Genomic DNA, 15,845 nt, shown 5'->3' on the forward strand with positions numbered 1-15,845 from the left:
ATCAAGCGTGTTAATTGAGATAAAGGGGCTTAATAAATACCTTTAATTATAAAAATTAAACCCTCTCCATTTGTACATGTCATCAGAGGAGGATTAGCCCCGCCCACTAGTGACCATCTCTCCCTCATTTGCATACAACTTAAGTCTTGTTTTTGAATCTGCCACTATGCTGACACACAGGCATCTGTAGCTCCGCCCTCTTCTGAAAACAGCACAATCTCATTTGCATTTAAAGAGACACATTTTACATCTTATGTAAAGGGGCAGAATAGGTGTGCTTTAAAATGAAGTGCCACTCAAAGTGTTCTGACGTCTTGCTTTGGTTTGCTCAGCTGTAGGTATTCAGATGAAGCTAGAGTTCTTTCAGAGGAAGTTCTGGACCGCCAGCAGACAGGTAACTTTTTAATCAATTATTAATAAAAGAATGAATGAATAAATGAACAAATAAATGACAATTAATGAATGAATGAATGAATAACTATATAAATGTGTAAATGAACGACTGAATAAATGAATGGATTAATAAATAAATAAATAAATAAATAAATGAGTCAATGAATAAATGAATGATTAAATAATAAATAAATGAATAATAAAAAAATGAATGAATGAATGAATTATGAACAACTATATAAATGAGTAAATGTATTAATGAATAAATAGATAAATAAATAAATAATAGAGTAAATAAATAAATAAATGAATAAATAAATGAATAATTAATAAAAAATGAATGAATGAATTATGAACAACTATATAAATGAGTAAATGTATGAATGAATGAATAAATAAATAAATAATAGAGTAAATAAATAAATAAATAAATGAATATTTAATAAAAAATGAATGAATGAATGAATTATGAACAACTATATAAATGAGTAAATGTAAGTATGAATGAATGAATGAATAAATAAATAATAGAGTAAATAAATAAATAATTAATAATGAATGAATGAATGAATTATAAACAACTATATAAATGAGTAAATTTATGAATGAATGAATGAATAAATAAATAATAGAGTAAATAAATAAATGAATAATTAATAAATGAATAATTAACAAATAAATGAATAGATGAATGAATGAATAAATTACCATGTAAATCAGTAAATGAATGAATGAGTAAATTAATAAATGAAGAAATAAATGTATAATTAATAAATGAATGGGTGAATAACAATACAAATGAATAGATGAATGAATGAATAAATAAATAAATAAACAAGCAACTGAATGAATAAATAAGAATAATTATAAAATGCATGGATGAATAGGTATATAAATGAGTAAACGAATGAATGAATTAATTAATAAATAAATGATGAACAAAGGATGCCCTTTCCCTTTGCAACCCAGTACTGGCAAATACCCATACACACTCATTCACACACACACAAACACTAACCACTGTGTGTGGATGAATGAATGAATGAATGAATGAATATTATATGTAACTTTGGTGTTATGTAGTGTTATAAATGTAATATAACAATAATAATAATACATTTTATTAATAACACGCTTTTCTAAGACCCAAAGGGCTAACAAGAAAGTAATGAAAAAATGAAACGTACTTATTTTACTCATAATGTTGTTTTCTGCCCTTACAGTGTTTTCTGTCTTCTATTATTATGTGTATTTCAGTGTTTGTTTTCTGTCTTGCATATTTCAGTGTGCGGCGCTTGATGGAAAGTGTTCAATCAGCTGTGATAACGATGTGAGTGTCCGCATTTAACATTCTTACCTCTTTCTCTGTAATAGTCACATTAAACTGATGTCCTTCTGTTCCCCTGTGATGTGTAGGACATCAGCTGCTACCTCATAGATAATAATGGATTTATTATTGTGGCCGAGGATCAGTCTTTGGTAAGAGACTTTTATTTGAGGTAGTGATTGATATCTGCTCCTGAATATTTAAAGGTGCTGTATAGTGCATTGATTTCATAGGTTAAATCCGGTCTTACTGTAACGTTGACTTCCATTCAGAAAGCAGGCAAAGAATATACAGTTGAAATCAGAATTATTCGCCCTCCTGTCATTTATTTTCTTTTTCAAGTATTTCCCAAATGCTGTTTGACAAAGCAATGAATTGTTCAGTGTTTCCTCTAATATTTGTTCTTCTGGAAAAAGTCTGATTTGTTTTATTTCAGCTAGAATAAAGCAGTTTTTAATTGCTTTAAAGCCATTTTAAGGTCAATATTATTCGCCCCTTCAGCAATATTAGTGTTGGATTGTCCACTGTTCTACAATGACTTGCCTAATTACCCTAACTTTACCCTAATTACCCTAGTGAAGCCTTTACATGTCACTTTAAGCTGAATAATAGTGTCTTGAAGAATATCTAGTCAATGGGGGGGATTAATAATTAATAATTCAGCAGGGCTAATAATTCTGACTTCATCTGTATGAATTTATACTGTATGTAATTGGTTTAAAGTTCTTAGTTTTAAGCTGGTATGATTGTGATGTTTACCGTGTGCTGTGTGTCTTTCAGACTGGTGTGTTTTTTGGAGAGCCTGAAGGAGCGGTGATGGGCAAACTGGTGTCAATGGGCTCATTTAAGAGGTGTGTCTGTAAAGCAGTTCATTCATTCATTTTCCTTCTGCTTAGTCCCTTTATTCATCAGGGGTCACCACAGTGGAATGAACCACCAACTATTCCAGCATATGTTTTACACAGGGGATGCCCTTCCAGCTGGTACTCCCTGTGTTGGTGTGGGTTTCCTCCGGGTGCTCTGGTTTCCCCCACAGTCCAAACACATGCGCTATAGGGGAACTGATCAACTACACTTGCCGTAGTGTATGAGTGTGCGTGTGTAAGTGAGTGTGTGGGTGTTTCCCAGAACTGGGTTGCAGCCGGAAGTGCATCCACCATCCGAAAACATATGTTGGATAAGTTGGCGGTTCATTCCGCTGTGGTGACATCTGAAATAGAGACCTCTGATAGATTACACTGAACTTCTGTGCTGATGTACATGGTCATATCGACAACAGAAGGTCAACACAAACTCAAAGCTGCTCACACACACACACACACACACATGAATGTGAGCTGACTCACACATCAGTGCTTGAAGAACAGAAAGAGCTGCGAGCAACGGCTATAATTATCTCTGATTTACAAGTTAATGTGACGTAAAAGAAGGCCAGTTCAGACCACACATGTAAACACACACACACACACATGCACGCACACACACTCAAGTAAAGGAAGTGTCTTTTTTTTTTTGCGATCTCCTGAAAGCTGAACAAAGAAGATTTATACTGACACACACACACACACACACACACACACACACAGACTTGTCATGAGCATGTCCATCTTCCACAGCAGTATGATGCTCTGAGTGTTTCTTTATCGTGACCAGAATGAGGACTCAGCAGATGTGTGTGTGTGTGTGTTTCAGGGTGAATCTGTATGACTACCGGGCCATCTGTAGGGTGTATGCGCAGACCAGCGACACAGCACACACACTTCTACACGTGAGTACACTGCAATCACATCTCCTTATTAGAAAGGACGACCCTAAATGTGCACAGCCTTCATGAAGATGTGAACAACCTAGGCTCATTCTGGAAACGTAGCCCCGCGGACGCTTCTGGAGGCCGCGAAATACGTCCCAGGAGGTGCGTATTTGTGCATTTTTTGTTTTTGCGAATCCGCGAGAGGTCACTGTGCACGCTTTTTTGCGTCTCGAACGCCTATCTCGAGCGCGCACCGTTCGCTCCTGCGCTGTTCTCGCATAAAGCCGCCAGAGGCCGCTGTCGAGCGACCGTCTGTCCGACTGACTCAATAACTGAGGGATTGACTGGGCGGCCGGCCTATCGACCAACCCAGCCACCCTACTCCATCTTCCCTAAACCCAAGCAATGATTTACAAAAGCCGTCCAGAAAAAGAAAAGCCCTCGTCTGATTTTACCAGCGTTTTCGGATTTCGCCGTAGTCTCGCCTCGTCACGAACTCGTTCGCTTTATTTATTGGATTCTGTTTTTTGTCTTACCTGATTTTCGGGAACTGCTCTTCCCTGGACTCGAACCCGGTCCTCACCACGGCTGGCTCCTCCTCCTCCAAGACTCCGCTCCACCAAGGTAACACGATGAGCTAACCGGACAAACTGGTTGCGGTGGGAAAGCCCTCCACACGGAGGTGAGCCATGCCGGCAAGCGCAAAGAGGAGCGGCGTCACACCGCCCCGTAGCGTTCGCTTGAAAAAAAACGATATGCAGCCATAAGTACCTCCACGTAAATCGCGGTCTCCCGAAACATCCGCTGGGCTACGTTTTCCGAATGAGCCTGGGTTGGATGTGAAAGTTAGTACTGGAAAAAGATTAATCACTATTAATCGCAAAATAAAAGTTTGTTTTATAATAATCTGTGTGTGTGTGTGTGTGTGTGTGTGTGTGTGTGTGAGTGTGTGTGTGTGTGTGTTATGTATATATATAACAATATGTATTAGTGAGGTGATGCGGTGGCGCCGAAGGTAGTTCTGTCGCCTCACAGCAAGAAGATCACTGGTTTGAGTCTCGGCCGGGTCATTTGGTGTCTCTGTGTGGAGTTTGCATGTTCTCCCCACGTTCGTGTGGGTTTCCTCTGGGTGCTCCGGTTTCCCTTACACTCCAAACACACGTACAGGTGAATTGGGTAGGCTAAATTGTATGTAGTGTATGAGTGTGAGTGCATCCACTGCATAAAAAGATATGCTGAATATGTTGGCGGTTCATTCCGCTGTGACGACCCCAGATTAATAAATGGACTTAGCTGACAAGAAAATGAATGAATGTGTATGTGATACACACATAGATAGAAACAAAACTAAACAAATCTATCCTTCTCTCAAACACACACCATTGCTTTTTTTCTCAAAATAATTCAGTCGCATGCGTCCATTACGACATATCCATTATTAAAATGTACTTAATAATACTAGATTTGCAACGATTAGCTAATATTTAAATATAACAAGTAAATGAATATTAATATTAAACTCCTTCCACTCATTTCTTATATTACATCAAGTAAATGTGTAAATATTCAATATTTACCGTCAAAAATATACAGCAGACACCTGATATTATAATTGAAAAATTATGGGAGGACATTTCTAAGATTTTACTTCACCAAAAAGTCATTTCTTTTCAGTCACAAGTCAACATCAACCCTCATTTGGTGAAAGATACCCAAAAAGAGAGACAGCGAGGACTCTGGGCTCATTTGTGGAGCAAAGCAGCCAACCGAGCCAAAGTTCTGGAACAGCCCAAAGGAGAGCCCGATCCTCATAGGCTTCACTGTGGGCACAGATGCCAGAGATGTGGGTGTCTGCGCCCTGCTTTTCCACTCTGAGAGGCTGATTTACACACTTGATCTGTATATATCTGTATAAACACTTCATGTGAGCTGTGAATCCGCCCTGAGAGGATTTACTGTAAGACGTCTGGAGCTCCTCCAAAGAGTGATCGCATCCAAAAGAAAAGTGTGTACATTACATATAGAGTATAGCGGCTCGATTATGGAAACATCATAGTCATGATTATTCAACCATTCATTTTCCTTCGGCTTAGTCTCTATTTCAGAGGTCGCACTGCAGAATGAACCACCAACTATTCCAGCATATGTTTTACGCAGTGGATGCCCTTCCAGCCACAACCCAGTACTGATAAACACCCTTACACACACACACACACTCATACACTACGACCACTTTAGATAAACAATTCCCCTATAGCGCATGTGATTGGACTGAGGGGGAAACCGGAGCACCCGGAGGAAACCCACACCAACACGGGGAGAACATGCAAACTCCACACAGAAAACTGACCAAGCCGGGACTCAAACCAGCAACCTTCTTGCTATGAGGCGACAGTTCTACCCACTGAGCCTCCGTGCCGCCCGTCTAAAACATTTTGGACTATATATAGTTTTTCTCCCTGTAAATAAGGTTGACAGTACATCAGAGATCATTCACATTCCTTAATACTGAAGCAGAATGGGACAAACTAACAAAAAGTTCCATCAATCATGGGAATAAAATAAATATCAGACTTTACTACTGAATCCAACCCAAGCTCATTCTGGAAACGTAGCCCCGCGGACGTTTCTGGAGACTGCGATTTACGTGGCCGGAGGTACGTAAGGCCTTGTTTAGTTCTTTTCGAGCGAACGCTGCTGGGCGGTTTGGCGTCGCTCCGCCCCTCCTCTTCGCGCTTGCCGGCCGACGGTTCGCCTCCGAATGGAGGGCTTTCCCGATGCAACCAGTTTGTCCAGATTGTCACAGCATGGCCCCGGAGGAGGAGGAGGAGCCGGAGCCGGCCGCGGGGACAACGGCCTGGATCGAGTCCGGGGAACAGCAGGTTCCGAAAATCAGGTAAGACGAAAAATGTAATCCGAAAAATAAGGGAGAGAACGCGGCGGGATCTGAAAACGCGGTAGGAATCGAAGACGAGGGCTTTTGCGCGACCGGCGCTTGCTCCCGAGAGGCACCCGAGACGGGAAAAAAACGCACACAGCGGCCTCTCGCGGATGCTCGAAAACAAAAAACGCTCGAATACGTACCTCCCGGGACGTAAATCGCGGTCCGCAGAAACGTCGGCGGGGCTACATTTCCACAATGAGCCCGGGTTGAATGAATCAAGCATCTTCACTTTAAGAATTAAACTCGACTTGCTTGTTATTAAAGCTACAGTAGTCCTTCAGTGGAGAGCAGTGAGGGGTTTTGTCCTTGTCGTTGTCGTTTGATTAATAATGTCAGCCAATCACAGTCATTTCTGATGAGCACATGGTCACGACGGCCGATCAGTGGTGTTTAAGAACATGCTCTCAAATGTCTGGTATCGATTAAAATGTCAGTATCGATTGCTATCGAACACTGAAAGCCACTAATAAAGATCAGGAGATTTGAACATGTGTATGAGGACAAAAACAGAAGTGGTGAAACCAGTCTACACTGTCAAAAATATCCAGAATTTAGCAGTTTCTCATACTTTTTGATTCATATTTATCATCATATTTATTCTTTAATCTTTATCTGAATTGCATTATTAGATCTTGATCTTTCTTCCAACATCTTCTAACCTGGTCTGTGTCTGCGTGTTTGATTGGTTGTTGTTCTCTCCCTGCAGCCCTACTTTGCTCTGTTCGCAGCTATCCGATGGCTCCTGACGGAGTTTGTCATGTAAGACGCTGATCTGGTCATAAATCGATGACTTATCTGTGTAGTGTTTTCGTTTGTATTCTTTATGTTGTCCTGTTTACTTTTCTAGAGTCATCCTCCCTTAATTATTTGATTTGGTCTTGCAGATTCCTGGTTGAGTTTAACCTGTACAGCTGGTGGCACTCTGACCTCACCATTACAGGTATGACGGATACTGTGTGTGTGTGTGTGTGTGTGTGTGTGTGTGTGTGTGTGTGTTTCCCAGTACTAGGTTGCAGCTGGAAGGCCGTCCGCTGCGTAAAACATATGCTAGATAAGTTGGTGGTTCATTCCGCTGTGGCAACCCCTGATTAATAAAGGGACTAAGCCGAAAAGAAAGTGAATGAATGAATGAATATCTAGTCAAATATAATGTGCTGTCATCATGGCAAAGATAATGTTTATCAATCTATTATGTTTAGAAATGTGCTGAAGAAAATCTTTTCTCCGCAGCTCACAGAGGAGGCAGAACTCTGCTGGTTCCCTGCGACACCGAGTATCCAGCCTTCGTGTCCGAGCGCACCATTAAAGAGACTGTGGGCAATATTGACTGTGAAAGCTGTGTGAAGTATGTGCTGCACTCACACACACACAGAAACGAAAACATACACACACATCACAGCTTTTGTGTTGTTCGTTCACGTACACATAATTCTGAAATACTCCTTTCAGTTCTGGTTGTGATGTAGGAAACCCCTGATTTATTGACCTCATAACAAAGAAAGAGTGTCTCAATAAATAGTAAATCAATTTGTTGTTGTTTCCCAGAGATGGGTTGCAGCTGGAAGGGCATCCGCTGCGTAAAAACCTGCTGGATAAGTTGGTGGTTCATTCCGCTGTGGAGACCCTGGATTAATAAAGGGACTAAGCCGACAAGAAAATGAATGAATAAATGAATGAATGAATGAATTTGTTGTTGAATTTTGGACAGGGTGATTTTGTAGTAAATTCTGGCCTTTCACATCCTGTACTTTTTTCTCATTTTTTTTACTAACTAGGCATATATAATTTTATTCTTAAAAAGGTAAGCTTACATGAAATTGCAACAAGTTTTGTTCTGAATTAATTATTATCAAATTTTAACCTTTAGCATGTTTAAAAGAAAGCGGAAAAAACAAATTTTGTGGCATGCCAAAACTTCTCCATGGCCCCAACAGCCCTCAGACCCCATAGGGTTAAATATTATTAATTTTATTAAATTATTATTAATATTTAATATCACCAAAAGAGACATTTATCTGGGTGTGTTCTATAAGTTATGGAGAAAATGTATGAGAGTTTAATTTATTTTATTATTTAAATAAATTATATTTTATTTAAACTAACTTAAATGTAATTTATTATAATTTATTTTAATTCATGTATTGCTCAGAAATGCAACTAAGTAAAGTTAAACTGTGGAAAATGTATAATAGTTTTATGTATTTATGTAAATACATTTTTATTTATTTTATTTGAACTAACTTAACAGTAATTTAATTTAATTTAGATATTGCTCAGAGAAATATAACTTAATAAAATTAAACTGGGGTCAATGTGTTTTATTTATTAAATTTATTTATTAACATATATTTTATATATTTAATTATTTTATTTTATTTGAACTAGCTTGAATTGAATTTAATACAATTTTGTTTAATTTATACATTGCTCAGAAAATATCAATAATTCAAACTAAACGGGACACAATCTTATGTAAATGGGGAAAATAAAACTCAATTAAACTACTACAAGCTTTAACCTGAAGTAGTTGTGAAGATGATGATTAAAAAGATAATCCATTACTCCATATTTAATTTAATATACATCGATGAATATGCAGATATAGAGTTTGCACATATAAATATGCTTTACGAACACACAATAGCCTGGATATAGTTTACATACAGCACTGGCGACCCCTGGAGGACACTTTCACGCAGTCTTTTCCATGTTTGATTTGCAGATCGTTTGTGATTCAGCAGATTCCCAGCAGTAATCTCTTCATGGTGGTCATTGATAACACATGTGACTGCAGCGACTTCGGACCCGTGACCATGGAGCCTGTCGAAATCATGTATATCCTTAAGAAAAGCAGCGTCATTTTACTGATTAATCCTGGCTATTTGTATTTACTTTCTATTTCTCTACTGTGCATGTCAATACTCACTTTTCTTGGACATTTCAAGCGTTTTCCATTCATTTTCCTTAAACTCGAATAACAAATGTATAATAAATGTATAATTTACAGCAAACTGAAGCCATTATTAATGTAAACTAATGCAACATGCTAAATTTGGTTGTTAATAATTGTTGTTGAACTTATGACAGATTTGTGAAACTTGTTTTAAACCATTTGTATTGCTTTAATTACAAATAATACTGGGAATACTTGATGTTTCATGCAAATATTAATTTAAAAACATGAAATATGAAAATTAGACTTTATTATTCAATGATATTTGAAGCTGAATGCATGATTCAAGAGGTGGGACAGTACAAAATAGCAATAGTGGAGTCTTTAAGCTCATATTTACAAGACTAAATGTCATTGATTACACAAACAACCACTGCTTTTATTGATTAATTCACACAATTTGTTTTATTATTCAAAACAGTTTTATTAAAGCTTCTTTATTTTTTAAATATAGTACTTTTGGAGACTCAAAATATGCATGCATATACAAATTAAATGCAAACATGTAAGTGTTTTAATTTTTAATTTTGTAGATTATGTGTGCATGTGCTCACATTAATATATATACAGAGCACACACACACATTCTACTCATTTTAAAACTAATAATTAATAAAGGTTCATGCTGATTTCATTTGCACAGCACTTGTTTTGCACAATCATTTTAGTTTTAATGTCAACCAGCAGGTGAAATGAATGCATTCTGAATCGTAAAGCATTTTCCAGCTCTCCTGTTCATCCCTTGACTTCAGTGCACATAATGAGTCTCTGAAATGTGAGCGGCTGAAGTTTCAGAAGGACAGAAGACGTCCAGACACGTGCCATCCATTCCATCATGAGGTACAAACACAAAACACACACACACACACTCAGTATTTTTGACAAAAAAGTGCTTAGAAATGTGCATTTTAATTCAGTGTTTGACTCCTGGAAATGCTTTCAGATGAAATATCACGTCCAGATTAGTGCTAATGTAGTCAGAATGGTCCAGCATTTGTCGTATAACACTTGAATAGCTCTGTTCAAGATTTATTCATGAAATGAAATGTGCGAAGTATCACAAGCAAACTCTTAAAATTAGACTAATTTCCTGAAATAAGCTTTGCATTTAGGGATAATTATTAATAGTTTATCAAAATTGGTTTTAAGTGTGCACATTTAGACACTAGTATTCAGCTTAAAGTGACATAACTAGGGTAATTAGGGTAAAGTTAGGGTAATTAGTCATTGTATAACTCTGTTCTGGAGACAATCCAACACTAATATTGCTGAAGGGCTAATAATATTGACCTTAAAATAGCTTTAAAACAATTAAAAACTGCTTTTATTCTAGCCGAAATAAAACAAATCAGACTTTCTCCAGAAGAACAAATATTAGAGGAAACACTGTGAACAATTCCTGAATCTGAGAAACATCATTTGGGTAAATAATTCTGACTTCTGTACATAGGGAAAAACTGCATGCATAAATGTCAGATTTCAGAGTGTAATAATATTAATTCTGCTGTATTTTTTTTGTCTCGATCTGCAGGAGAACTCAATGGAGTGCGGTGGTTCAGTCAGTCTGTCTCCATCCTCTCCAGCTCTTCTAGTGCTAATAATCTCCATCTTCAGCAGGTGATGAAAACCCAGTTTGACCCAGTGTCCAGCATGCAAAAACCCATCAGTCGTCAATTTATTTACACCCGAACTCTCAAATCACCTGTTGATGAACCGCTTTTTAATATTGTCCATATTTTATGTGCACTTCTAGTCAATGGAGCCTTTCCACATGTGCGCGTTTCTCAGCATTGAAGGGGTCATAGTTGGTAAACTCAGAGCGCAGTGAATGCGAGAGGACAACACATCATTATTTACAATCATATTAGCTGAAATAGAGACAGAAAAACTCCAGGATGGTGTTCTCAAGACTTTGGGAAAGAGGAAATAATAGTGTGACTGATAACGGCAGTCGGAAGAGAGAATCATGTCAGATTTACTGTCCTGCTGCCATGCATTACACACCACCGCACACACATTTGAGGCAAAGATGACATAATACACACATAAATACACATAATTTTTCATGCATTTAAAAGAAATGTTAAGATTTAAGATGTTGTTAAACATGTCATAATAGTCTTGTGAAAAGGCTCCATAGGAAACATTTACAGACAAGGCTACGGGAGTCTAAGTACTGTGCTGATTTATTACATTCAGGTAGGATTCATTCATATCTACTGTACCAATACAAGAGTCGTGTCATAACTTTTAGATTCGCATTAAAGGGACAGTTCACATTAAAATGCAACACAGGCTCAATGTGAACATGTACCCCGTATATATTTCTGGAGATCGTGAATTATGTATCCAGAACTACGTATGGCTGCATCTTGAGTCTTTTCTTTGGTCTTTAAAACGAACGCTACGAGGCGGTTTGATGCCGTTACTTTTCACGCTACCAGCTGACTGCTTACCTCCATATGAATGGCTTTCCTGCTGTTACCAGTTTGTTCAGTTAGCTCGCCATGTTCGTCATTGGACTTGCAATGTAGAGAGGAGATGACCACAATGACAGGGTTGGAGTCCTCTGAAGAACGGTTCCAGAAAGCAGGTAGGACATAAACAGAATTAAAAATGAAAATAAACGAGTAAATAACAGGGTAAGAATGCGGTAAAACGTGTTAAAAATCAGATGAGGGCTTTTCTTTTTCTGTTTGCTTTTGAAAACCGTCATTTGGGTATATGGAAGACGGTGAGCGGGTCAATCGGTGCTTTTGAGAACACTATTGGTTGGGTTTAGGGGAGGAGGAGGGTGGGTCAGTCGGTCAGTGATTCAATCAAACATTCGGTCAACAGCGCCTCTGGTGGATTTATGTGAGAACTGAAACTGCAAACAAATGTAGCTCCTGGGACGTATTTGGCGCTCTCCAGAAATGTATACAGAGGTACACTTTCAGAATGAGCTTGGGTTGCAAAAATGCACAGTTAAGCCTGAAATTATTCATACCCCTGCACTGAAAAAACATGATTCATTATATTAATAAATTATTTTAAGGGTTAAGGGGTTGTAAACAATTTATAAAGAGCTGAATTTACACAAATTAGGTTGAACATTACTAAAGTTAACTTGTTTGTTAAAATTCAGCCCGTATAAATTGTTTGCAACCACTTAACCCTTTAAATAAATTAGTAAATGCGAGGAATAATTTTTTCAATAAGGCTAATTTCGATTAAAGTTATTTTTGCTCAACCTGTTTTTCCAACACAGGCTTATTGTGATTACGTACCCCCGTATACATACGGTATGACGTCATTCCATTTCTCGCTTACAAGCTGACCGCTTGCCTCTGTATGGATAACTTTCCTGCTATTACTAGTTTGTCCAGTAGCTCAGCATATACGTCAGCGGACTTGAGACGCAGAGAGGAGTTAGTCACAACAACAGGGTTTGAGTCGAGCAAAGAACGATTCCAGAAAACAGGCAAGATAAAAACAAGCCAAAACATAAACAAGTAAATAACAGGGTGAGAATGTGGTAAAATCTGAAAACGTGGTAAAAATCAGGCGAGGGCTTCTCTTTTCTATTGGGTTTAGGGAAGGAGGAGGGTGAGTCAGTCAGACAGCAGCACCCTCTGGTGGATTTACGAGAGAACAGCAGGCGAGAATGGCACTCGCAAGAAAAATTTGAGAACTGAAAAAGCGTACACAGCAGCCTCTGGTGAATTAATGAAAACAAAAACTGCAAAAAATGTAGCTCCTGGACCGTATTTATCGCTCTCCAGAAATGTATACAGAGGTACATAATCAGAATGAGCCTGGGTTGTTTTTTTTAAGACCGGAAATGACACAGGCTTGTCTCAAAAGATAATAAGATGATGTTCAATTCAATTCAATTCAATTCCATTCAGCTTTATTTGTATAGCGCTTTTACAATGTAGATTGTGTCAAAGCAGCTTCACATAAATGGTCATAGTAACTGGAACAGTGTAGTTCAGTTTTTAGTGTTTAAGTTCAGTTCAGTTCAGTTTAGCTCAGTTCAGTGTGATTTCAAGAGGCATCTTTGTGAAACAAAAGCAAAAATTCTCAGCTTTTATTTACATTTGAAGAAAAAGTAGCATGTCTAAAATGATTTATACCCTTCTCAATAATCAATAGACAAGCCTTTATTGGCTATTACAGCAGTCAAACACTTTCTGTAATTGTTTATTAGATTGTTGCATTTCTATATCTTTATAGAAATCTATATCTGTTTTTGCCCATTCAGCTTTAACTATGAAGTCTTTCACACTTACTTTGAGTTTTTGTCTTGTTTCTAGTCCAAATATCTCAAAATAATTTAAATCAAGAAGCATTTTCTAGACAAGCATAGAATATTGTGTTGTTTTCAGAAATAATGAGTCGAAAATGCAATAATAGTAAGGTTTATTTTGCTTACCATATTATTTATTTATTTATTCATTCATTTATCTGTTTGTTTGTTTGTTTTACACTTTCACTTTTCACGCTATTAATAAACCGCTAACTTTTAAGACTATTAACTCATTACCATTAACTCATAAGACTTTTAGCACAATAAAATACTACTTTATTCATGATTAATATCCTAATAATAGACATGAAATCAACCAGTATAAAAGAAGATTCTCATTCAGGTTTAAGTCAGGACTCTGGCTAGGCCACTGTAAAACTTCCACAGCGATGCCTTTTGTTCTTCATCTTACTATCTTTTGTGTAATTTCCGGTCAAAAAAAATCAACTTGCTGATTAAATAAAAGTAACTTTAAGTCAGGATTTGTCGGGCATATCAATAATTTCAGGCTTGACTATAAGTTATTATTTGCTCACTTGTTTCACACCTGTGTGAATTTCGTCTGTTGAGCACAAAGGAACATGTACTGAAGAATGCTGCAATAAAAACACATTTATTTACATCATATTTTTTATTCCCACTATGGATGTCGATTTCTCCTGCATATTTTGTTTTGTGTTCAACAGAAGGAACTCAGAGTTTTGAACCAGCTGAGTGTGATTTAAGTGATGAGTCAGTTCAGATGTTTGCGTGAACTGCCCCTTTAAGTAATATGATTTTCAGCCATGACTGTGAAAATGCAGTAGTGTAATAAGTGTGGATGTTCTGTGTGAACGTTGCCTTACAACATGAAATACAACCAGTTTGTGTACTTTTGAAATAAAAGCTTTTTAAAAATAAAGAGCTTTTTTATGTTTAATGACTATTTATTTTATGCAATTATTTTTACCCATTTTGTCTTCTGTTGCATGGATTTCTTTACAGCCAAAATTACACTGTATGATGTAAAATATGAATTTTTCATTTATGCCAAAATTCATTAGGATGTTAAAAATAAATGATTTTGCATGAAGACATTTAGCCACACATATTATTCTAATGCACACTTAATGCTATTAACAAATCATCGACATTTAGCACAATAAACAAGTAATTATCTGCTTTTTAACAGTTATGTAGTTGGGTTTAGCTTTTGGGTTGGATTAGGGATGAAGAATAAGATCATACTTGATAAATATTTTTACAATGTTTTTTTTATTTATCTTAGTAATAGGCAAGTAATAAGCCAGTAGAAAAGCAGATTCTCAATTGGGTTTATGTCAGGACTCTGGCTGGGCCACTGCAAAACATCCACAAATGATGTCTTTTGTACATTGTCTTACTATTATTTTTGGAGAAAAAACCTAATAGCTGGTTTATTATTAAATACTTTTATTGTTTAATTAGCTGGGTTTCGGTGTTGGGTTGGATCAGGGATGTACAGTAGAATAAGAGCATACTTTATAATATTTCATATCCAAATAATATGCAGGTAATACACCAGTAGTGCGAATTGTTTACACTAAAGTTTTAACAGATATTCAGTGAATTTCCTGCTGTTAATATATCAGAGTTAATATTTGATTATAATGTGTGTTGCTAAGAGCTTAATTTGCACAACTTAAATGATGATTTACTTGATAACTAACTCTCAGATTTACTTATAGTCTTATACATCAATGGACAGCTTATTTATTTTTCTGTTCAGATAATGTTAAATCTCAGTTTCAACTAATTTTCCTGTATGACCTATTTGTTGTCGTTCTGAAAAGAAAGTCTTATTTGTTTTATTTCGGCTAGAATAAAAGCAGTTTTTAATTTTTTAAACACCATTTTAGTGTCAATATTATTCACCCCTTTAAGCCATATTTTTTCTCGATAGTCTACAGAACAAACCATCTTTATACAATAACTTGCCTAATTACCCTAACCTGCCTAGTTACCCTAATTACCCTAGTGAAGCCTTTACATGTCACTTTAAGCTGTATAGAAGTGTCTTGAAGAATATCTAGTCTAATATTATTTACTGTCATCATGGCAAAGATAAAATACATCAGTTATTAGAGATGAGTTATTAACACTATTATGATTAGAAATGTGCTGAAGAAATCTGCTCTCTGTTAAACAGAAATTGGGGAACAAATTAAGC

The 15,845-nt window shown here is 36.8% G+C and overlaps 1 protein-coding gene across 2 annotated transcripts in view; it reads left to right on the forward strand.

Annotated features, from left to right (window-relative positions):
* Positions 1 to 14,558, forward strand: part of cacna2d3a (calcium channel, voltage-dependent, alpha 2/delta subunit 3a) — a 104,974-nt gene extending 90,416 nt beyond the window's left edge. For both annotated transcript variants that reach the window (XM_009304342.5, XM_021478512.3), the window contains 11 exons: positions 333 to 394; positions 1,679 to 1,723; positions 1,810 to 1,872; positions 2,501 to 2,571; positions 3,413 to 3,488; positions 7,121 to 7,173; positions 7,299 to 7,354; positions 7,645 to 7,759; positions 9,137 to 9,249; positions 10,124 to 10,206; positions 10,898 to 14,558. In XM_009304342.5, coding sequence (XP_009302617.1) covers positions 333 to 394; positions 1,679 to 1,723; positions 1,810 to 1,872; positions 2,501 to 2,571; positions 3,413 to 3,488; positions 7,121 to 7,173; positions 7,299 to 7,354; positions 7,645 to 7,759; positions 9,137 to 9,249; positions 10,124 to 10,206; positions 10,898 to 10,987 — 827 coding nt within the window. In that variant the 3' untranslated portion in view covers positions 10,988 to 14,558. The remainder of the gene's footprint in view (positions 1 to 332; positions 395 to 1,678; positions 1,724 to 1,809; positions 1,873 to 2,500; positions 2,572 to 3,412; positions 3,489 to 7,120; positions 7,174 to 7,298; positions 7,355 to 7,644; positions 7,760 to 9,136; positions 9,250 to 10,123; positions 10,207 to 10,897) is intronic.
* Positions 14,559 to 15,845: the final 1,287 nt, after the last annotated feature.

This window comes from Danio rerio, chromosome 8 (genome assembly GCF_049306965.1).
Source record: "Danio rerio strain Tuebingen ecotype United States chromosome 8, GRCz12tu, whole genome shotgun sequence".
Lineage (NCBI taxonomy): Eukaryota > Metazoa > Chordata > Actinopteri > Cypriniformes > Danionidae > Danio > Danio rerio.